The following is a 23,779-nucleotide window of genomic DNA, read 5'->3' as shown; positions in this document are numbered from 1 at the left end:
TTGGATGAAAGGTGCCATTCCTAGAGTAGCTACTTAAAGAGGCCTATTCAATGAATGAGTGTTACCTCACTCAAAGTGAGAACCTGTAAAGACCTTGGCCTAAAAAGGCCAGGGTCTCCCATTGAATCCTGGGCCATCTCCGGTCATCCTGATGAATATCTGGCCACTGGACCCAGATGGCTCAGGAGGAGAAAGTGAGGCTGGTGATGCTGCACAGTCCTTCCTCCCTCAAATCAAAGTCAACTGTAAGTCATGTCATCATTTCTGTGATGTCATGGTCCTCTTCGAGAATGAAGGACAAACACAACAATTAAGCACTTACCATATGCTAGCCTCTGGGTTGGTACAAAGAATCAAACACTTATTGACTGCAAGGTCTTTATTTGTTCATCTGCAAAAGGGGAGTGATGATACTTACACTATATGAAGTAAGGGGTGATTGTGGGGATCAAATGAGAGTATAAAATAGTCTAAACAATAGATTATATGTAATGTGGTATTTTTGATACTGCATTACATTTTTTTGCTACTATTCAGTCTTTCCAGTTGTGTCCAACTCTTCAGGATCTCGTTGATTTTCTTGGCTAAGATACTAGCGTGGTGTGCTATTTCCTTTTTCACCTCATTTTAGAGGTGAGGAAACTGAGGCAAATAGGGTTGAGTGACTTGCCCAGGGTCACACAGCTAGTAAGTAGCAGGGGTCAGATTAGAATTCAAGTCTTTCAAACTCTACTCCTGGTACTCTATCCACTGCTACATACATGTACATGTACATATACACATGTACACATACACAGACACATACACAGATGGATATGTGTGTGCATATACACACACAAACACATGTGTGTTTGTGCCCATACACATGTATATGTGTACCTGTCTCTGTGTATACATACATATATACATGCATATATAAGAGAGGGAGGGAGAGAAAAGGGGAGGGGGAGAGAAAGAGGGAGGCACGAGTTACATATATGTGAACTATTACAACTATTAGGTCCCTCTCCAGATGTACGTGGATGATTTGGAGATTTAAAGCCAAATGAGACTGTAAAGGTTATTATTCCCTTTAGAAATAAGGAAATTAAAGCCTAGAGAAATAAAGAGATTTGTTCAAGATTGAATAGGTTGAAAACAGCTGAGCTTTGATTTATACGCAAATGAAGCCTTTACTATACTGACCGCTAATTAAAGACACTTTGCTATTTCTGATATGATCTTTTTTTCTCTTGGGCACAGAGACAAGGACCTGTCAACACCTATGAAGATCCTCGGATGACCTGTGGCTTTCAATCTAGTTGCTTCCAGCAGAGAGGATGCTACCCATCCTGGGATGAGATGGCCACTCAGGAAGTGCCAACTGGCCTTGAACACTGTGGAACAGGTAGGATCAATAAAAAAAGGGTCTAGGGAAAGAGACCAAGTTAGAAAAAGACAACCAAGATGTAACAAGACTCCTGATCCTCTGGAATGGGCTTGCCAAAGGAATTACTAAGGTGGGGAAGAATTCTGCAGTTTATGTGAGCATGGACATGATTTCTCTCAGTTGAACAGAAGTAGACCATGGGGAATGGGAATGCATTGGTAATATTCACCCACTGGTGGCAGGAGGACCATGTTGTAGCTTCTGAGGCTGCTTTAACTAAAATGATCTCAAAGTTCAATTTTCCAGTAGTTCAGACTATGATTGTTTTTATGATTTATACCAAATCCGATTTGGCTGGTGATAGACCTAACAGGTTTTTTTAGCCACCAATTAATTGATATATGAATAAAGAAAATACAGATGCATCATTTATATTTGGGGCAGGGAATGTAGGGAGGGGTAGGGGACTTAGAGATTTGCTTAATTGACAGATGTAGCTAAATACCCTGACTAGGAAACACAGGAAGTGCTTCCCTCCAGTGTATTGCTTGCTGGATCTGCCCAAGGAGGTTGATATTTAAGCAAATACTTCATCACTTTTTCAAAAAGTGGAGTCTGGTTTATAAAGGCAGAATGCTTTGTAGGATTATAACCAAATGATCTGTTGACCCATGAGAAGTGGAAGGCCAGAGATTCTGGATGCTTAGGGCTACTTTTATTTTTACCTTGGGGACTGTGGCTTCTCAAAAAACACATTGCACCTTTTATCTGCTTGCCTCACTTCACTGCTCATGAATTCCTGAGTTGATAGGACTAGGGGATTACATTAGAGGTGGTCTTGAGAACATAGTGTTGAATGAAGTAAGCAAGCCCTAAGTCTCATAAGTAAAACCTGAATTTTCTCTTTAGGTCATCTCAGTTAATGGGTTATATTTTTATTTTATTCTGAATAGTGCTTACACTTCACCCTAAGGAATTCCCCTTGGGGAAAAAGTCAGTGAAAATATCTGTAAAACCCAACAGCATGTTTTGACCCAATGTGCCTCTGTTCCATACAGATCAACAGTTAGGAACTTCTATTTTTTAAAAAAAATGCATTTTTTTTAACATTAAGTTTTTAAAATTTTGAGTTTCAAATTCTCTTCCTCCCCCCAGCTACTCCTTCTTGTATTGAGAAGGCAAGCAATGTGATACCCATTATACATGTGAAGTCATGCAAAACATATATTCCATATTAGCCATGATGCAAAAAAGGAAGAAAAATAAAGAAATTGAAAAAAAAATTTCAGTTTGAACTTAGAGCTCATAATCTCTCTCTTTGAAAGTAGATAGCATTATTCAACATGAGACCTTTAGAATGATCTCATGTCATTGTATTGATGAGAGCAGACAAGTCTTTCAAAGTTGATTAGCATTACAATATTGCTATTACTGCATACAATGTTCTACTGATTCTGTTCATTTTGAATCAGTTCATTGGAGTCTTCTCAGGTTTTTTCTGAAATCATCCCCTCTGTTACTTTTTACAGCACAATAGTATTCCATTATAATTGAATTCTGCAACTTGTTTAGCCATTCTCCAGTTGATGGACATCCCCTTAATTTCCAATTCTTTGGCACCACAAAAAGAGCTACTGCTACAAATACTTTTTGTACATGTGCCTTTTCCTTTTTTTTCCCCTTTCATATCTTTGGGATATAGAACTAGTACCTGGATATGCACAATTTTATAGTCTTTAAGCCATAGTTTCAGATTGTTCTCCAGAATGGTGGGGCTACTTCACAACTCCATTAAAAGAGCATTAATGTCCCAATTTTTCCATATGCCCTCCAACATTTGTCATTTTCCTTTTCTATCATGTTAGCCAATCTGATGGATATGAGATGGTATCTCAGAGTTGTTTTAATATGCATTTGTCTAATCAGTGCTGATTTAGAGTATTTTTTCATGTGACTATTGATAGCTTTGATTTTTTTCTTTTGAAAATTGTCTGTTTATATCCTTTGATCATTTATCAATTGGGGAATGGCTCATATTTTTCAAAATTTGACTCAGGTATTTTTAAAACAAAAAATTAAATTCACTGTTTGTTGTAGGAAAAAGAAATCTGAATGAGGGAAGGAATGAGAGAGGAAAACAGAGAGAGAGATGGTGACAGAGAGAAGAGAGAGAAAGAGAGAGAGAGAGAAATTATAGGGACTAAGAAAGAAAAAGACAGAGGGATATGCAAATAAAGGCATAGAGAGGAAGAAGTAGGAAGGAAAGGTGGAAGATGAGAGAATGAATGAAGGAAAGATAAGAAAGATGGGAGAAGAGGAGGGCAAGTGGAAAGGAGGGAGAGAAAGGTCAAGATACTGTAATACTAGAGGATCAATTACATCCTTTTTCTGCTTACCAGTTCCTCAGTATGAAGCAGAAATAGCACGATACTGGATTATAGGAGTCCTGTTTTTTCGCTCCATATATTCTTGTTGACTTTTGAAATGATGAACTGTCAAACGATAACTGTTTTAGTCACATAAAAGAGCAAAGGCACTACCTGTACTGAACCTTAGACTGAGAGACAAGCACTCTGGATTGTAATATCCTGCCTGTTGCTATGAAGAAGGTGATAATGGTGGTGGTGGTGGTAATAGCTGACAATTATATAGCCCTTTAATTAAGGTTTACCTAGTACTGTACATACATTATCTTACTTGGTCAATTTGAAGCTCCTGATCTGTCATTTCCTCTCTGTGTAACCCAGATATAAAAGTACTAGATATCTACTTATTACATGGGGATTCGAGGACAGGACCAAGCATTTATTAAGCACCTACTATATGCCAGGAACTTTGCTAAGTGTTTTACAAGTATTACCTCATTTGATTCTCACAACAATTTTGGAATTAGGTACTACTCTTCTCACCATTTTATAGTTGAAGAAACTGAGACAAACAGAAGGTAAGTGACATATCCATGATCACGCAGCTAGTGTCTGAAGCTGGGTTTGAACTCATATCTTTGTGACCACAGGCCCATTGCTCTATCTCAGCTGATGAGAAGATGTTGAACAAGTTCCTAGATAAGACTCAGAGCCTAGAAACTGGAGTTCTTTAAGAAAAATAACTTTTAGTAACTTCCCCCCTGAAAAAAGGTAATTATGTTCATGTTTCCTAAACTGAATCAGTACTAGATGGCTTAGGTTCAATTCTCCTCCTGTGACAAAGGTCGAAGCTTTCCTTTTCCATATGTATCTTTCATCTCTTAGATCTTTGGAGCTGTTGTAACTCCACCCAGACCTACATTCTAGCAGGAATCAAAATGCTAACTCCCCCAACTAAAAGCTTGACAATCCTGCTGTCTTTTCATGGCAGAGAAATTTCCTTCTTTTTACTCAAATTAGATGGGACTTTAGATTTAATTAGGTTTAATACTCTCTCCCCACAAGAGTTTTCCAAAGGGGGAAGTGTTCACAAGAGAATGCATGAGGTAACGTACATGAAATACATAAAACAGGATGAAACTGCTTTTAAAAAGCGAGGTATTGTTATTACTGGAAAGTATCCTAGTATATGTTCCTCTCTACATGACATTGGAGTTACCTGGAGCTGCTCAAGCTGGAGGAAGGGGTGGAGAGTCAGTGCAAGAATCCTCTTTTACTAGAGTGACAACTCTTTCTCAAGTAAGGCAACATGAACTGTAACTCAGAAAAGCCACCAAGCTTTCACTGGAGCTGTAACCCTAGCCAGCTGGGGGCAGTCTCTGCTGTGAACAGAATGGAAATGTCTCCTTCCATCCAAGGCTCCATCTAATAGATGAAAAATTGACCATGGCCTTGGTTCTGTGTGGTCTTTCCTTCTCCTCTATTAGAACTGTCCAGAGAAAGGAGGGGCATGCATTTATTCGGGATGTTTTTCAGTTCTCTAAATGGTTGGGTGTAAGTTGGGAAAGGGCTGGTACTGGGATATGGGGAAGGGAGGTAAAGACAAGCACCAAACCAATGAGTTCTTCAACTATAGCACATTTCCTTGAAGTTGGGGAGAAAGACAAAGGGAGAGGGAGGGAGGGAGGAACAGGGTGGGTGGGAGGAGAAAGAGACAGAGAGAGAGAAAGAGAGAGAGAGAGAGAGAGAGAGAGAGAGAGAGAGAGAGAGAGAGAGAGAGAGAGAGAGAGAGAGAAATATTCTACATTTTTTCATTTTCTTTTATCCTATTTATAACTCCAGTCTCCTCAGTCTCAGTCTCATGGCCACTCCTCCTCCCCACCCCTATTCCCCTTCAAGAAAGGATGAATGGACTTCTTTTCACAGTGTCTGCACATCTGTTGATGACTGGAATACCCAACAGGAGGGGGTCACTGAAGAATGATTAGGCCCTCTTATTGTAGCTTTCCCTTCCTCTTTTCCTCTTCTCTTGATTCACAAAGAGCTTAGACTCAAGGGAGATGGGGCATTTGAGGGGAGAGAAACAGATGGAGGGAAGGAGGGAGGGAGGGAAAAAGAGAGAGAGAGAGAGAGAGAGAGAGAGAGAGAAGGAGGGAGAATCAGACAGAGACAGAAAGAGATGGGGAGGTGGAACATGGAAAAACATGACTAGAAGAGTGGTAGGTAAACCGTGGGACTGAGTGAAATACAAAGACAGGGAGAGAACAACTAGAAGGTGAGGGATATAGAAAGAAAGAAGACATGTAGAAGTGGACAGACAATAAGGGTGAGTGTAGAAGAATAGGTGGATAATGAAAAAATGAAGGGGAAGAGAAAACATTTAAAAAAATGTGACCCAAGGAATTAAAGGAAAGAGAAAAAAAATCAAGAGAGATATAGGGACCTAGAAAAACACAGGAGGAGGGGGATAGGCAAAGACAACAAGAAAGGGGGAAAGAAAGATGAATCTGAGGACATTAGCTATAGGGCTAAATAAAGAAGCCACATTTGCATGCAGTTGCCTGTGCAGCTGTACATTTCTTCATGACAATCTTGTAGTCATCATTTTCTTTCATTTCTATCTCCTCCTTCCCCTACCCTCTCCCTGCCTCTTCCCTTCCCCCCCACCCCCATCAGCCTGGAGCCATTAGCAAGAACCAATGGAGGCTGAGCCCAGGAGTTCCTCATGAATGAATAGACCCTTTCTATCTCAGCTTCTCGTCATCCCTCAGTCGGGAGCCTTGTGAATCAATGGAGCCCCTTACACAAGACACGGCTGCAAAGTCTGTTTCTGTTTATAGTCTGACTGGAGTGGATCCTACTGACCCCGTACTCCTCTCTTCCCTTCCTCTATCCCTCACGATGAGGGTTTTCACTGTAGCTCCACAGTAATAAGTTTATCCTGTCATTATTCATTTTTGTATCAGTTTCTTGTACCATTCCACCAAGACACCATTACCATTTCCTCTCACTTAGCACCATGGCACTTTCATGTTACAGCTCTATTTAGAAAGAGACGCAGTTTATGGTAAGTAGTTTACAGATGGAAGAATTGGGTCCCAAAGAAGATTCCAACTTATTTGGGGTCAAAGAATCTATTTTGGAATTGGTGTTGGAGTACAGGTGATGGTATCCTGAGTTCCAGCTGAACTCCCTGAACACATTGGATCTGCTCATTATGTGTCAGGTGACAATATATAGTTCAATTCAATTCAACATTTGAAAGCACTTACTACTGGGAAAGCACTCCTAGGCACTGGATTTAAAAGACAAAAATCTGAAACAATGCCTGCCCTCAAGGAGCATACTTTTTATTTTGACACTGCTAATGATGATAGTGTTATTATAGGAAGAGAACACTAATAATTAACCTTCAGTGTGAAATGTCCTGGAATAGTTTTCCTAGAAAAGGCAGGGGGGGGGGGGGTGTTGTATTTTTACTTATTAATCCACACCAGTGGGAACTTCCTTGTAATCAAAGTATGCACTTGAAAATCGACTGGTTATGGTTGGGTGTACTGTGTGGTCATGGAAAAGAATGAATGATTGCTGAATTAAATTAGATGAAGCTAAGTACATTTCCTCCTCCCCCCCCTCCACCCCGCCCCTGCCCCAAGAGAATTGACTTAGGACCGTAGCTTCATCTTTGTGGCCATCAGATTGAAAATCATTTTAGGTTGTAAGTTAAAATTTTTCCCCTTCCAGCTATAATATAGTTTTTGCTCTTTCACTGCACTGAAGAGATATAATTGCTCTCTTTTCAAAAGAGCAATCCAAATTCGAAGTTTCTCCTCCTCTTCCTTTTTCTTCTCTTCTTTCTATCTATAATTTGTGTTGAAGTATCGGGATACATGTGTTCAATAATGCCTGTATTGCATTCACTCTGAAAATCAGTCATTGATGCATTGAGGACTTCGGTGGGTACATTCCTATTATTGTGGTCCAATTCCTCTTGACCCCATTTGAGGTTTTCTTGGCAAAGATACTAGAGTGATTTGCCATTTCCTTCTCCAGCTCATTTTACAGATGAGGAAACTGAGGTAAATGGGGTTGAGTGACTTGCCCAGGGTCACCCAACTAGTGTCTGAGGCCAGATTTGAACTCAGGAAGATGAGTCTTCCTGACACCAGGCTCATACTCTAGCTGCTGCACAACCTGGCTGCCCTGTGTTGGGTGTGATAGGGAAATATAGAGAAATAAGATACAATGATACTTTCCCAAATGTAATTTTTAGTCCAATGGGAAAGAATGTTTTTAGCTAGAGAAAAAATTCCAGGCCGAATATGTTAGATATTTTTGAGTAGAAGGTAGATTCAACAAGCAGGTGTTTTTATATTGCACCATGACTAATTTCTCCTTTTTAAACACTCACTAGCAAAATTTCAGAAAGAAAGAATGCCTTTCCCAAATAAACTGAGAGTTCAGGAGCAAGAGATATCTCAAGTGTCCAGCTCACAGTCTCTTCTGGAATCTTCTCAGATGGCTGGGCGGCTGGGGGAGATCAAAATTGGGAGAGTGTTTGGAAAGGGCTCTCAAAAACCAGGTGGAAAGCCTCAGAAGGACAAACAGACTCCTACAGCCTGGCTTTTAAGTGTATAAGAATCTGAATGTGATGCCAGAGAGGCTTGTTAAATAGAGAATCACCTTGCTTGGAAATGTTTATTCTGATAGCAGGTTGGTTCTTTCAACTAACCATCTCAGGACAGCTCTGGGATTTTATGAATGGTGTTTTTAACTGTCTCTGCTGAGGATATCTGCTCACGTTCCTATCATTTCATCCTTCTTCCAACCCTATTTCAAGTTTATTTGTTTTTTTCTTGGAAACAAGTCTCTTATTGTTTATATTCCAGGGTTGTTGAGGTTTGATTGTGTCTCTGTAAAGAATAGGTTCCTAAATTGTGACTTGGAGAAGACTTTATCTAATCTGACCCTCACATTTTAAACATGAAGAAAATGAGACCCAGAGTGGTTAAGTGACTTACTCCAAGTCACTCAGGTAGTAAGTGGCAGGACCAGTATTTGAACATAGGTCTTTTATCTTCAAATCCAGAATTCTTTTCACTACATGTTCCCTTGTAAGTTGGAAAAAATATCTTACCTGAAGTCATTTGAACTCTGAAATTACATTAAAGTAATTAGTCTGAAAGCTGTTTCAGAGAAACATTTTGGTCTGAGCATTCTTTAGTACAATGAACATATCCTCTGGGAACAAAATCCTCTTTAATAAGGTCAGTCTGGATTGGGGGAAGTTTTGGGCCCCTTGCAAGTGGGTTGGAGTAAGAGAAACTGGTGGTGATCTCTCAGGCATAGACTATTCATGGACAAGCTAGATCTGAACCTAGTGGAATCCCTAAGGAAGGGATGAACTTTTAGGTGTTTTATTGTCTATTCTCCTGGGAGAAGGGCGGACACCATCTGAACCATGACACTGGATAGAGCTTAAACCAGCGATTAGAAGTACCCCAAAGATGGATGAAATGGTGGAAGTGTTACATGTCTCTTTGAAGAGGAGGAGGGAGAAAATTGCTCTTTTCAATGTACCTTGGAATGTAGCCTAGAATACTCCTGTATTATTTTTATGTATGGTAATGAAGCTTCTGAAAATTAAGTATTGGTTGTTGGACTATATCCTCTTCATTATCGGAATTCAATGGGCTTAGAACTGGAAGGACCTTTTAAGATCATCTAGATTAGCCTATTTTATTAGACATGAGGAAACTGGAATAAAGAGAAGTTCAAGTTTGTACAAGCTAAGTCAGTGAATCAGAAAGAATCTGGTAACTACTTTTTGTAATGGCATGTGCTTAGGATACAAAAAAAAAAAAAGCAGAAAAAAGGTACTACCCTAAGCAGTTCATGTTCTAATGGGGAAAAAGTTTGCAAATAACTAGGTACTTACAAGATACATTCAGAATAGACAGAAGGTAATATCAGATGGAATGCTTTGTGCAAGCAACAGCAAAAACGTCAGAGGTATAGAGTTCATGGTGGGACTAAGATATATAAACACTGGAAAGGTAGGAAGGGCTAGGTTGTGAAAAGCTTTAAATGCCAAAAAGAAGTTTTTATTTTTGGTCTTAGAGGCAAAGGGGAGCCACCGGAATGTATTGAATGGGGGGTGGCTACCATGATCATATCTATATTTTAGGAAGATTAATTTGGCAGTTGAGTGGGAGATGGATTGGAGTGAGGAGAGGCTTGAAGCAAGAGACCAATTAAAAAGCTATTGCAATAGTGGAGGCAAGAGGTGATGAGGACCTGAACCAGAATTGTGTCTGTAGAAGTAGAGATAAGGAAGTATTGATGTTATGAAACAGAAATGACAAGATTTGGAAATGGATTAGATACATAGGGTGAGTGCAAATGAGGATTACAGGATGATCACAGGTCATAAACCTGGGGGTCAGGGATGATGGTTTTGCCCTTGATGGTAATAGGGAAGTTGGGAAGAGGGGAGAGCTTTGTGGGAAAGGAGTTCTGTTTCAGACATGTTGAATTTAAGATAGATGTCTATGATTTGAGACATACAAATGGCAGTTTATTATGTGTAACCATCACAGAGGCATCAAGTGGAAGAGCTAGAATTCAGATCCAGTGCCCTTATATAAAATATGTCATAGGTCCAGTGTGCATGTACCAGTGCCATTTGTTTCCCCATTTCATGGAATGAAGAACAAAATGCATACCTATCTATTGTGAGCACACTTAGGGTTTTCCTTGGTATCTTGATTTTTCATGAAAATCAAGAAGAGAGGGCAGCTTGCCTTCGTTTTCATTTGACTCATTTTAATTTCTTTGAGGCCCTGGGCATGTGGGCTGGTTCCTGTTTTCAGGATCATTTTACTAGCACCTACTGCATTAGAAATCCTCAGCATGAGCTGAAGGGCATTAGATCCTTTGGAAAGAAAGTGTTGCTTCATTTAATTACATTACTTGGATTCAAGAAAACAGCAGGGACTGGGAAATGTCAGGCTAGATGAGGAAAGCCTACTTTCTGCTCTCCCCTACCTCCAAACAGGCTGCCAATCCCCTGTCTTTAACCTGTCTTTTTATTTTTTTAAATGTAGTCTGGAAATGACTTTTCTTCAAGCCTCAGGCCACTATCCGTGGCTAATTTGCTGACCCTCAGCTAGTGGCTTTGCCACTCCCTGCGTACTGGGTCCCATTTTGTTTTAATGAAAGGAAAAGGAACTACAGTGCGGACAAGAAAGAGTGATTAAGTCATGGCCTTAAGGGAGACAGACTTGTAGAGTAATGACTCTGTAACATTACAAGATTTCAAAAGCTTTGGAGGAAATCAAGGCCCAGAAAGTGACTCCTCTAAGAACCTAGCTTTGGTAGGCAGATCTAGAATTAAATCATTGGATTCTTGCTTACACATCCCTGGATGGCTATTTCTCAAAACCCTGGGACTCAACAGCAACTGCCTGGAACTCACAGGGGAATAAGAGGGACTTGGGGCTGGAAGGGGGGTTGAAGTTCTCTTAACTTTTTCAAACCACAAATATTTAGTCCTAGTTGGGAAAAAGTCCCTAGAGCATGGAGTCCTTATTTGATTCAAGCAGTTTGACCCCTCCCTTGTAACTCTTATACATGGGGGCTGAGCATGGGAGATGGTGTTCACTGAAGTCAGAGACACTTGGCCCTGGCCAAGAAACCAGAGCAGAGCAACAAGGAGACTTCAGCAGGCTGGATGCTGCTCAGATCTGTCTGTGAATGGAAATCATCGGGTGGGTGGTTGATGTGAAGAGCTGAAGTTCAGCAGAAAGGAGTGTATGTATGTGTAGGGGGGTAGGAGTGAGATGGAGTGTGTGGGGGATGGAATCTTGGAAACAGCCTGTTTTTCTCAGTGTCTGGCAGCATGGAGACTCTTACTCTCTCTCCAGATGTTCGCTGTGTTTATAGCTGCTGAAGCAGGAGACCAAACTCCCTCATTAATAAGTTTCTTTCTTGCACTGTAGCCAGGGGTCTCAGCACTGAGCCTGCAGCTGGAAAAGAATTGGGGTGGGGAGGGGGAAGTAGGAGAAAGAGGGAGGAGGTGTGTTCATTCCCCTTCAACTCTCCCCCCCCCCCACCCCTACAGTTCTCCCAAAATACACTAGCACAAAAAAAGAAAAACACCAGCAGATTTTTTATTTCAGAGAGTAAACACTTGGGCCATGGGGGTCTGAAGGTTATGGGAAAAGAGGAAACCATCAGCCTAATCAGGCAGGCACACACTTCCCCTGCTGAAATAAAACAGAAATCATTGCTCTGCAGGGCTGGTGAGGAGGGGGGTGGTTAACCCTGGTGCTGCCAACAAAGTGAGAAGCTAGACAAAGCTAGGAACTGAATCGGAGAGCTCATGCATTGTTTGGTCACTATTCTGTAGATCCTGATGCAGGAGAAGAGGGTTTGAGAGTAACCTGCTCTAATCTACCGTCAGTGGCACCTCTGAGTATGCTGTCATCCTTGAGAATTCACAGTGGGGGATGGACCAAGAGGAGCCTGTCTTTTAGAAAGAGACATGCACACATATACATATACACATATGTATATGTATGTATACATACACACATATATTCTAAAGCTATGAATCTTACAAATGTGACTATATCTGCTAGCCAATACAAACATGAAATATTAATCAATTTTTACTTTTTATTATGATAAAAAGAAAATGTTAATATTAAAAGCATTTGTATATACATATGTATACATACATATAAATAAAATTGACACAATATGGATTCTGTACATAGATTGACTTTTGCAAAAGACTGGTAGATGGTTTAGATAGGACTAGACTAGTCTAGTCTAATGGATTGTTAAGAAAACATTGCTCTATACCTGTTTACATGAGAGAATGCATAGCTCCTATTAATTGTATGAATTTTAATGAATAAATAGATTTTGGGCTTTCTTTCTTTCTTTCTTTCTTTCTTTCTTTCTTTCTTTCTTCCTTTCTTCCTTCCTCCCTCCCTTCCTTCCTTCCTTCCTTCCTTCCTTCCTTCCTTCCTTCCTTCCTTCCTTCCTTCCTTCCTTTCTTCCTTCCTTCCTTCCTTCCTTCCTTCCTTCCTTCCTTCCTTCCTTCCTTCCTTCCTTCCTTCCTTCCTTCCTTCCTTCCTTCCTTCCTTCCTTCCTTCCTTCCTTCCTTTCTTTCTTTCTTTCTTTCTTTCTTTCTTTCTTTCTTTCTTTCTTTCTTTCTTTCTTTCTTTCTTCCTTTCTTTCTTTCTTCTTTTTTTAGAGTAAGCCTATTACATGCCCTTTAGCTTTTAGTCATTCATTTTCCTCTGAGTTGCCTGTCGGGAGAGTACAAATGCCTTATTGGCGAGAGGTCATAGGTCAAACATAAGACCTAATTGCAGATTGAGGAAAAATTACCTTTCCGTTGATGTATGGTACAACCTTTGACTCTCAGAGGCAGCTAGGGTTAGTGGCCTGATGCCAGGCAGTTAGGAACTTCCAGTTCAGACCCCAAGGTCTTATCAGTCAGCTATGCTCCCTTTCTCACTTGCAAGAGATCTCAGGGGTATGTTTTGCTCTGTCCACTCGTTGGCATCATAGTTCGTCTCATTCATGACCCTTAAGGAACTGTTTGTTTCTTGTGGGTCTTCTTAGGGTCCAAGAAATGAATGTTATTAATGCTTGAATTTATCCTTGCAGATAAGATCAAGCCTCAAGATTTTTACAAACCCTCCACACTCCTCTCACTGATGTAGAAATGATCATTTCAAAAGCAAGAAAGCAGTTTAAATAGCTATGGAACCAGTTATGAGTTACTCATTCCCTTAATTTCTTCACTGCCTGATCCCTGATTTCTTTTCGGCCTCACCTAATTTCTGCCAGACGTGGACCTTAGGTGTCCAGTGCATGGAGTAGTGTTGATATTTTCTCTACAAACTCTCTGTTACTACCTAGGTCTGTCTAAATTGAAGTGGACTTCATTGTTGTGCATTTCATTGGTTCACTCTTTCAGTAGCTATTCATCAAATGCCTACTGTGCAAAGCACTGACGTGCTGGATGAGATAGAAAGTTGTCTAAGACAATGCGCCCTGCTCTCATGCAACCTGTAGTCTCTAAAGGCAGAAAGCATGGCTTCTTTTTCCCCTTTTCTCTTTCAATGCCTCCTTATATTTTTTCTATGAACTCAACATGTTGAAAAAAATAATCAAGTCATTCTTTAAGCTCATAGATGTCAAACACCCTCTTTCCTCTTCTTGGGAAAATTTGCTTTGTACTGTAGGAAAATTACACTTTGATCTGCCTTTCATGTAGATTCCATTAAACAATAAGCTTTTCCACAACATTACTATCTCTAGGAGGGAAAAAAAATGGTGATGTGAATGGGAGAGTCAGTGCCTGTGAAGAGGATAAATCCCAGAGTCAGAGCCCTGTGAAAGTATACACTAACAGCTGACCAGAACAGATAAAATACTGGGATCATGTAAGCTCCCCAGGACACAGCCTTCCAACGTAGGTCACACTTTTTGGGAAGATCAGTTCTCTAATCGTTGGCTTATTTTTTGAACTATCTATCAACCTGTTACCAGCACGGTTTCTATCATAAATACACGTGTACAAAAGGAAAAGATTTTCAATCACCTTGAGTCCAGGGAGCAAGACTGTCTCTTACAGAACATTGGAAATACAAGGGTGAGAGAGTAGCGGTCTACTTGAAAGAATCCTGAATGTGTAGTCAGAAGATTTGGTTTGGATCCCAGCTTGTCCATTTACTAGCTATATGAACCTAGGCAGGCCACACCCTTTCTGAGCTTCAGTTTTATTATTATTTATAGCATGGAGCCATTAATGCCTATACTTGCTAGCTCAAGGGGCTATTATGACAAATAAAATAATTTAAATGTAAAACCATGGGCAGCTAGGTGGTACAGTGGATAGAGTGCTGGAAAGTTAGGAAGACCCAAGTCAAATTCAGCCTTAGACATTTACCAGCTGTTTGACTCTGGACAAGTTACTTAACTCTGTTTGCCTCAATTTTCTCATCTGTAAAATGAGCTGAAGAAGAAAATGGCAAGCCACTCCAGTATCTGTGCCAAGAAAACCCCAAATGGGGTCACAAAGAGTTGGGCACGACTGAAGAGACTGAACCAAAACATGTAAAACCCTATGTAAATGTCAGTTGCTATAGCTTAATCCTTTCTTTTTTCTAATGAGGAAATTCAGTTCATGATTTCCCAGGGTACTATAGATAGTAAGTGATGGAGATGAGACCTGAGTTCAAATCTTTTGACTTCAGAACAATATTAAAAAAAAAAATTGTACATAATAGATTTGCCATTTCATGAGCAATCATCTTTTTTTAAAACTATATATTGTGTTATAGAAATGCTTGTATTATTCCATAAATTGAAAATAAAATATATAAAAAATTAAAAATATTCTGTCTCTACCTGAATAGCCAGAGAAGGAGACTTTAGCAGGCTAGATGCCCTTCCAATCTATTTTCGCGTGGAAATCATTGGGTGGGAAGATGATGTGATGTTTTCATCCCACATTCAATTATCAACTGCTTTGAAGTATGTAGCTAGTTGCCTTTGGCACTGCCATCATCGGAGAATGATGGAAGTACCCAGTAAAGCAAGCATGGTTCCTGTTGCCTGGTAAATAGATGGGAAGCAGTATGTTGCAACTGAGGATTTGGATTTAGGTTTTACATTTTGCCCTTGCCACCTAAATTCCCTTGGATTAGTTATATATCCATTCTGGTTTGGGTCTATTTTCTCCCTGAAAAACAAAGAAGTTAGACTAAACAGGGTCCCTTCTAATGCTAGATCTATAATATGTTTGATTTTGGAATGGAAGTTGTCTGTGACTTCTGGAAATTGAAATATATGTGGAATATATACTGAAAACTATCCTAAATGCCATTATGTTCCTTTCAATCTAACCTGAACACACTGACATGTCTTGCTGAAGATTATTGTTTTAGGCATTTCACCCATTCACTCCTTGGAGGTTCAGAGATTCTAAGCACCTCCCACAAGAGTCAAACTTTTCTAATTCTCCAATTACACCCGCTTTGGGTTTGGTTTCACACATGACTTGGTTCAGTTTTCTCCAAACGTCAGATGCATGCCCATGGATGTCTACATTGTCTTGCAGACAATCTCTACTCCCAGAGCCTAAATCATTGAGTTCCTGAGCTCACCTTATCACAGCTGGACTTCTTGTAACTTTTAATGATTGCAATATGACTATGGGGCAGTCTGGTATGTAGATAAAAACAATTTTCCCACACACATTTACATCCTCCCATCAAATATATATTGCTCCACTTACATTATACTTTTCAATACCCATCTCTCTAGTTTAGGAGGATACAAATATTTAATTTGTAGTAGACATAGCTGGCTGCTGACTAACACATTTTCCATGATAATCAAACCAAAAAAGAATTGGAGTGGAGGGAGAGCTAATGTTATTTGCTTGTTTGTTTTGATGGGTCAGTCTGATTTAGTTTATTCATTCATCCATCCATCCATCCATTCACATCCATCCATTCATTCATCCAATGGATCCATCATCCATTCTCAACAGATATGTACAAATGATTATGCTACTAGAGTCACTGAGTGGTTTTACAAAGATGATGTAAGACATGGTCCCTGTCCTTAAGAAGCTTATAATCTAATTAGAAGCGTATGACACCTAGGTAGCCTATGATAGCTGCATAAGAGAGGTACAAAGAAAACATAGTAGGAAAAAATCACCAACCACTGGAAAGATTAGGGAAGGCTTCATGGAAAGGGTGTGACATGAGCTGAGCGTGATGGGATGGGTAGGATTTCAAAAGTCAGATTTGGGAAAGAATGGCATTCAGCCTACAAGGAGCAGGGACAATAAAGGCACTGGGAGTAATAAAGTACAAAAGGTGTTTGAAAAGTGATAAGTAATCCATTGCTTCACATAGTGCCTGGAACATAGTAGGTGCTTCATAAACTCAAGTTGACTGACTGACGGTATGATGCTATAGTGTTTGAAAGGTAACTTGGAACCAGTTGTGGAGAACTCCGAATACCAGTTATCATCATTATCATTGCTGCCATCATCATTAGCATTTAGCAATACAAAAATTATGCAGCACTTTGAGGTTTACAAAGAATTTGGAGTTAGCTAGGTGGTTCAGTGGCTATACTCAGGAAGATCTGAGTTCAAATCTGCTCTTAGACACTTGCTAGCTTGGTGACTCTGGGCAAGTCTCCTAAAACTCTTTTTGCCTCTGTCGCCTCATCTGTAAACTGGGGACAAAAATAGTACCTACTTCCAAGTGTTGTTGTGGAGATAAAATGAGATAATAATTGTAAAGCCCTTAGAGTGTCTGGCACAAAGTAAGTATGATATAAATGTTAGCTATTATTTTTATTTATAGTCCGTCACTGGGACTGTGCTCTAAGTCTCATTTATCACTCTTATAATTTAGTAGCACTCAGCAGAGATGGTACTCCATTAAACACAGCCTCAGAGAATTCAGGGTTATGGCTATGCCATGATATGGTACAAGAGTAAGAACACAGTGAAGATTATTCTTTCTAAAGTGTAGCTGTGATCAAAAAAAGTTCCGTGATTCCCTATTGTCTACCAAAGATAATAGTAGTAACAATAGCTAGCATTTATTTAGTATTTACCACGTACCAGGTACTCTGCTAAATGCTCTACAAGTATTGTCTCATTTGATCCTCACAATAACCCTGGAAAGTAGGCGTTATTATTATCCTCATTTTATAATTGAGGAAACAGCTAGTAAGTGCCGGAGGACAGATTTGAACTCAGGTCTTTCTGACTTCAGGCCTGGTACTCCATCTACCACGCTGCCTAGTTAACTCCAATCTGCTACATAAAAGCTAATAATAATGGTAATGATGATGGTGACGCCTGGTATTCATTGTTCTCCACAACTGGTTACAAGTTACCTTTCAAGCATTACTTTTTTATATGTCCTATGCTCCAGCCATATTGTCAGTCAGTCAACTTGAATTTATGAAGCACCTACTATGTTCCAGGCACTATGTGAAGCAATGGATTACTTATCACTTTTCAAACACCTTTTGTACTTTATTACTCCCGGTGCCTTTATTGTCCCTGCCTCTTGTAGGCTGAAGGCCATTCTTTGCCAAATCTGGCTTTTGAAATCCTACGCATCCCATCACACTCAGCTCATGTCACACCCTTTCCATGATGTCTTCCCTGATCTTTCCAGTGACCGGTGATTTTTCCCTACTATGATTCCTTTGTACCTCTTGTAGGCAACTATCATATGCTACCTAGGTGTCTTATCTATCTAACTAGATTGTGAGCTTCTTTAGGGCAGGGACTATGTCTGAGTTATCTTTTCAAAGCACTTTAGTGATTAATATAAGTTTATTGACTGACTGTGTCTCTCATGTGAAAAATAAAGCTAAAAAAACTCGAAGAGATTCAGCCACAGAGTTGGCCACCTGATGATAATGTTTTTTTTCATCTACAGCAATTTATTAACTGTATACTAAGGCCAGCAAGGTAGGCAAGGCAAGCACCAATATTTATTAAACATTTACTGTGTTCTAGGCACTGTGCTTTGGGCTGCACAGAGAAATGCAAGCAAAAAATAAGACTGTGTCTGTCTTCAGGGAGTTTACCTTCTAATAGGGAAGAGAGAACACAAAAGAAAGCTGAAAAGTAAGAAGGGGAAAGAGATGGGACCAGGGAGGTGAAGTCTGAGACACAGCCTGGGAGGGGAATGAAGGATGGCTGGCCTGGCCCATCTGCAGAATGGAGTGCCCTGGAAGGAATTGTTTACCAGGGAAAGAAGACTGGCATGACCCAGAGAGGGTCCGGAATGAGAAGGCAGCTGAGTCATAGTGGTGAGGTCCAGAGTGTCCTCAGCACAGCCAGGAGGGGAATGAGGAGTGTAAAATGCTGTGAACTGCACTAGAGGAAAGAATGATAAAATGAAATCATGGGTCCTTGAAATTTTCATAGATAGTTTATGCTGACTGATATTTGCTGTGCTGAAGTTTATACAGATACCTTACACTTGTGTTCATGTGCAAGCTAGATTAGATGACTGCTGAGCTCCTTTCTAAAATGTTTTTGAAATATTCAGGGATGGTGATTAGATTGGAAGTGGGGATATGCTGGTAAATATTTAATAACCAGCTCTCTGGGAGCAAAAAAGAGAAATGTACCAAGGACACATTTTGAAATTTAAACTTCACTATAAACATTTTTTCTCCATCATTTTCCTGAGTCTAGACAAACAAGAAGACAATAAATCAAGCCCTGGTCTGTAGCATTTGCCAATTTCCAAGGTATAAATGCTCACACTAAAAATTTAAAAATCAGCCCTTGAGGGCCAGTAAAGCTGGCACACCCGATTAGAGATATAACTTCAGAACAGGAGGGTCCTTAGAAGTCAGCAGATGAAGAAACTGAAGCCCAGATAGGTTATGTGAGTGTAAAATTACATAGATCTGGACTGGTGGAGGAGGGATTTGAGCTCCGTCCCTCTGACTCCAAATCTAGTACTTTTCCTTTTGAGTCCCACAGAGCCTGGTTTGAGCCCCTTGTATTGCCATAGCCCAGTCAAGAGGTAATGAAGTCTTGAACTAAGATGGTGGCAGTAGGAATAGAAAAGAAGTTGAATGGACATGAGTAGTTATCCAATAGAATAGAAGCATAAAGGTACGTATAAGTTTACATGGCGGCTTTGAGAAAAATGGTTCTCTTGATATGCTTATCCTTGGACCTAAGTCTAACATTCTCTTTGCCCTCTACCTCCCCTTCTCTCAACTGCCTTTATTAGCAGACAGAGTCTCTGAGCAATATTAAACACTAAAAAGTTCCTGAAAGGTTATACCCTTGAAGCTATACACAATGTACATAGCACGTGCTAAAGTTTACATAGACTCCTTAGACCTCTGAACAGAGAGACTAATTGTGGGTAAGCTGCTTTTCAGCATACAGGATGGGCTGTTCCCTGTGGGTTTTACTATCAAAAGGCTTTTAAAAGTGCAGTGTAGCCATTGTTGAATATTTCACAATGAATTAAATACCATTTCTCTCCTCACAGCTGTTCCATGTGAGTGAGCGAGGAGTGCATTTTTTTCCCCTGGCAGAAGACGTCTGCTTTATAAACCTAAGCACTGGGGGAATGAGATTATTTGTGTGTGAATTCTTGGGAAGAACATCCCTTTATTTTAAACTCAATGTGATGCATGGCTGCTGCTCTGGAGAGGAGGAGAGATGAGGAAGAGAATTCCATTGAAAAATCTCAGAGCAGACCTGGAAGGAGTCAGGGAGACCCAGAGATCGTGCCTTTTCTTCCTACCTCTGCACATTTATTCACTTTTCTGTAAGGCTGCCTAGCTCATTCAAAACACTGACTGCCCTATGGAGAAGGGAAATTCTTTTTTTCTTCCTTTTTTTTTTTTTTAAGTAAAAAATTCATCATTTTTCCATCGGTCTTTCCAGAAATCTTTCTTTGCTTTTCATGTTTCCTTGGAATTATAAGATCTCTCTCACTTTTTTTCTGCACTTATTTTCATGTAAGAAAGCATTAGATTATAAATTTCACAAAGAAAACCACTCCTCCACCCCCATAATTCTTAGGGCAGTTACCATGACTTTTTAAAATTTTTGGCATATTGAGCTGCCAGTCTTGCTAGACCTGGAGTAGAAAATGCTATGTTCAGATCACACACACACACACACACACACACACACACACACACACACACACACACACACACACACAACTAGTACTACTAATTCCAAGGCCCTTCCCCAGTACCTCCATTTAATTCACAAGCCATCTTCAACTCGGACATCTTCTTGACTGAAACAGAGACTGAACTTTCAGTAAGCAGTGAATTGGAACCAAGTATGAAATTGATTAGGCTCAAGTCTTAGTTGGTGCAGACTTAATACCATTCTTAAAGTGTATCAAGGGATGGCCAGCTGTTCTGCATCTCCCTTGAGACTAGAACAAGAGAAAATGGGATTAAATCACAGCAAAGGGGATTTAGCCTAGCTATAAAGAACTTTGACCCTAGAATGGGTTATTAGAGGGGATTGTGAATTCTTTCTCCCTGGAGATTCTCCAGAACTGAGCAGGCATCCACCCATTTGGAGGTGGTTTAGGTACATTTTCAATGAGTTTTGTAGATTCCTTCCAGCCCAATCAGTAAATGATACATTTGCAAAGAATGTAAATGCTCAGGGAACTTTTTTTAAGGGATTTTTTTAGGCAGCCATCATTCAGTGAATTGCTGGTCAGCTATGCAAGGAAAAAAACCATATTTTTCAAAGTTCTGGTACGAGTAACATCTGTCTTGGTGAGAAGAGGGCAGAGGGAAGACTCCTACCATCTAGTTAGATCAAAGGGCACAATTAAGACTGTAAAACTGTGATCTAAGGGATAATGAAGGCTGAAATGTTAACCCCAATACAATAGTTGTCTCTAAACTTCCTTGATTCAGGAAAAAATGAAGATTTTTTTTTTAAATTGAAGAGATACTCAATGTATATGTACATGTAATTATATACACAAACTACTATACTTTATCTATAATTATCTACATGATTAAACTTATTCAAAATTTAAAATTTAAAAAGGATGAGATGAATATGGAATAATATTTGATCCTGGAGGTGATGGGGAGCCACTGGAGAGTATTTATTTTTAAAAATAGGAGGAATGACATGGTCAGCTCTGCACTTTAGAAAGATCACTTTGATAGGTGAGTGGAAAATGGATTATACTGGGATAAGACTTGATACCAGTTAGAAGACTATTGCAATAGTCCAGGTGTGAGGGGATAAGAACCTATATCAAAAATTCAGAAAAGTGGTGAATTTTGGGAAAAGGATAATGTAAAAAGATCTTAAATACAGATCTTAATTCACCCATCCCTCCTCTGTCTGTGGAACTCCTTATCACACCAAAAAGGAAAAAGGAGAATGGAGGTGAACACATTTACCAGTCACTGATCCAACATTATCTGAAGAGAACTGCCTGCCATAGCCATGAGGTAATTAGATAACGCAGTGGATAAAATGCTGGACTTGGACTTGGGAATATTTGAGTTCAAATCCATCCTGAGATATACAGATAGCATCCTGAGATACTAGCTGTGCAAATCACTTTTCTACGTTCCTCACTTTCCTCATCTGTCAAATGGGGATAATAATAACTTAACATCTCATGGTTCTTTATAAGAACAAAATGAGATATTTATAAAGCATGCTGCAAACCTTAAAGTGCTATAGTTGTTTTATTGTTTTTGTTATTATATTATTGCTATTAATTTGATCTGAAGGGGTTAAGAGTTAGTATGATGGTGTGTATGGAGAATTTTCCTAATGCTGCGCTGGGTAGTGGTTAGGATATAACTGTCCTGGAAGAGTCTAGACTTGAATGGAGGAGCTTTTACAGTTAAGAAAGAGGGGCTGATTAGGCAATCATTGGGGGATAAAGGTGGATGTGATTGTGTTGGAGAGAGGTTCAAGTATTGGCTACCACTGGGGGAGGTTGGGATGTGGCCCATATTCCTTCATTTGTATTGGGTTTATTATACACTCCTTGGAATCATGCCACAACTCCCACTCTGAAGACTGAAGCATTATGAATCTCTTTTCCTTACATCCTTCCTTCAGTTGCCCAGTATTTGTGACACAAGTGCTCCATGGAAATCATTGTCTTCCTCTTTCCAAAAGTTGAGAGAAGATCGCTACAGGGTGAAGGTGGGGCATTTTGAGTTACATGTATATACACACAAAGGTTTCCATTTTCCTATCTGTTTTATTATCTTGTATCCATTGACTTGGCATTGTATCCATTTTGAGTAGAATTTTACCCTAAGACCCAGATTTGTTCATTTGGATTGATCATGAAACCTATGAAGGAGAATGAAGCTGTTGCTAAGATGCTTGAAAAGAACTCTGGAATTAGAGGTGGGAGATAGAAGTTCAAATTCCACCCTTGTCACTTTTGACCTTTTTGATTTGGGGCAATTCACTTGATCTCCCTGGGACTCAGTTTCTGCATCTGTAAAATGAAACGGTTGTACTAGATTGTCTCCAAACTACATTCCAGTGCTCGATTTATGATCCTGAAATCCCGCAAGACTCACTAAAGACTTGAGGCAAATAAAACAGTAAGATTCACTTCAGATGAAATGATGCTAAGTAGGGGGACACATCTGTAGAATATGAATAGGACACTTCCTATTGTTTCTTTAATATTAAGGCTCTCCATCAAAGAGTTTTCTTAGATCCGTAGTTATTCCTGGAGTCTCAGATATCACCTGTGATTAGAACACCTTTCCCATTGGTGTGTTGTATATGTTTACTGAAATCCTTTTGATTTAGGTAGTCTTTGTTTCTGACACCTCGGTCTTTGGGACCGCTGGATTGGATTGCAATGTCCTCTATTCAGGATTGCCTTTGAAAGCCTGCTCCGGCTCTTACAGGGGCAGCCGCTTTACTATCAAGCGCTGGCATTATCTCCAGTGGGAACCTCCCGGCATCGAGGGCAACTTAAGGGTTTGATCCTGATTACAGCTAGTGCTATAAATACATGTTAAATGATGAGAATCAACTCGGGGCTGAGAGACTGCTATTTTCTTTGACCTCTGTCAATTAACAAATATTTCCTGAGCACCTATGGGCAAAGTTGGATGGGGCAGGCAAACTAGAAGCTGTGGTCCTTGTTGTCAAGACACCAATTATCCAGCTGAGGAGGTAAGAGATGGTGAAACTATGATGATCATGGTTTCTTTTTTCTTTTAAATTTTTTTTAATTTATGGAATAAAACAAGCATTTCCATAACATATAGTATAATAAAAAAGATGATTGCACATGAAACTACAAATTAATTATGTACAACTTGCCATTCCTTTTGAATATATAATGAAATCATCATGTAAACTCTTTTTTCCCTTTTTTCTTCCCTCCCTCTACCCTAGAGATGGCTATCATTAGACACAAATAGGTATATATTCACACATACACACATTCATACA

The 23,779-nt window shown here is 39.7% G+C and overlaps 1 protein-coding gene across 1 annotated transcript in view; it reads left to right on the top strand.

Annotated features, from left to right (window-relative positions):
• The window catches only part of ETS1 (ETS proto-oncogene 1, transcription factor), a 189,897-nt gene that overhangs the window by 54,792 nt on the left and 111,326 nt on the right, over positions 1-23,779 (top strand). The window contains exon 3 of the mRNA XM_072611552.1: positions 1,243-1,387. Within this exon, the coding sequence (XP_072467653.1) occupies positions 1,243-1,387 (145 nt within the window). The remainder of the gene's footprint in view (positions 1-1,242; positions 1,388-23,779) is intronic.

Source organism: Notamacropus eugenii, chromosome 5 (genome assembly GCF_028372415.1).
Source record: "Notamacropus eugenii isolate mMacEug1 chromosome 5, mMacEug1.pri_v2, whole genome shotgun sequence".
Classification (NCBI taxonomy): Eukaryota; Metazoa; Chordata; class Mammalia; order Diprotodontia; family Macropodidae; genus Notamacropus; species Notamacropus eugenii.
The sequence above is the reverse complement of the archived record's forward strand: the minus strand, read 5'-3'. Positions and strand labels throughout refer to the sequence as shown.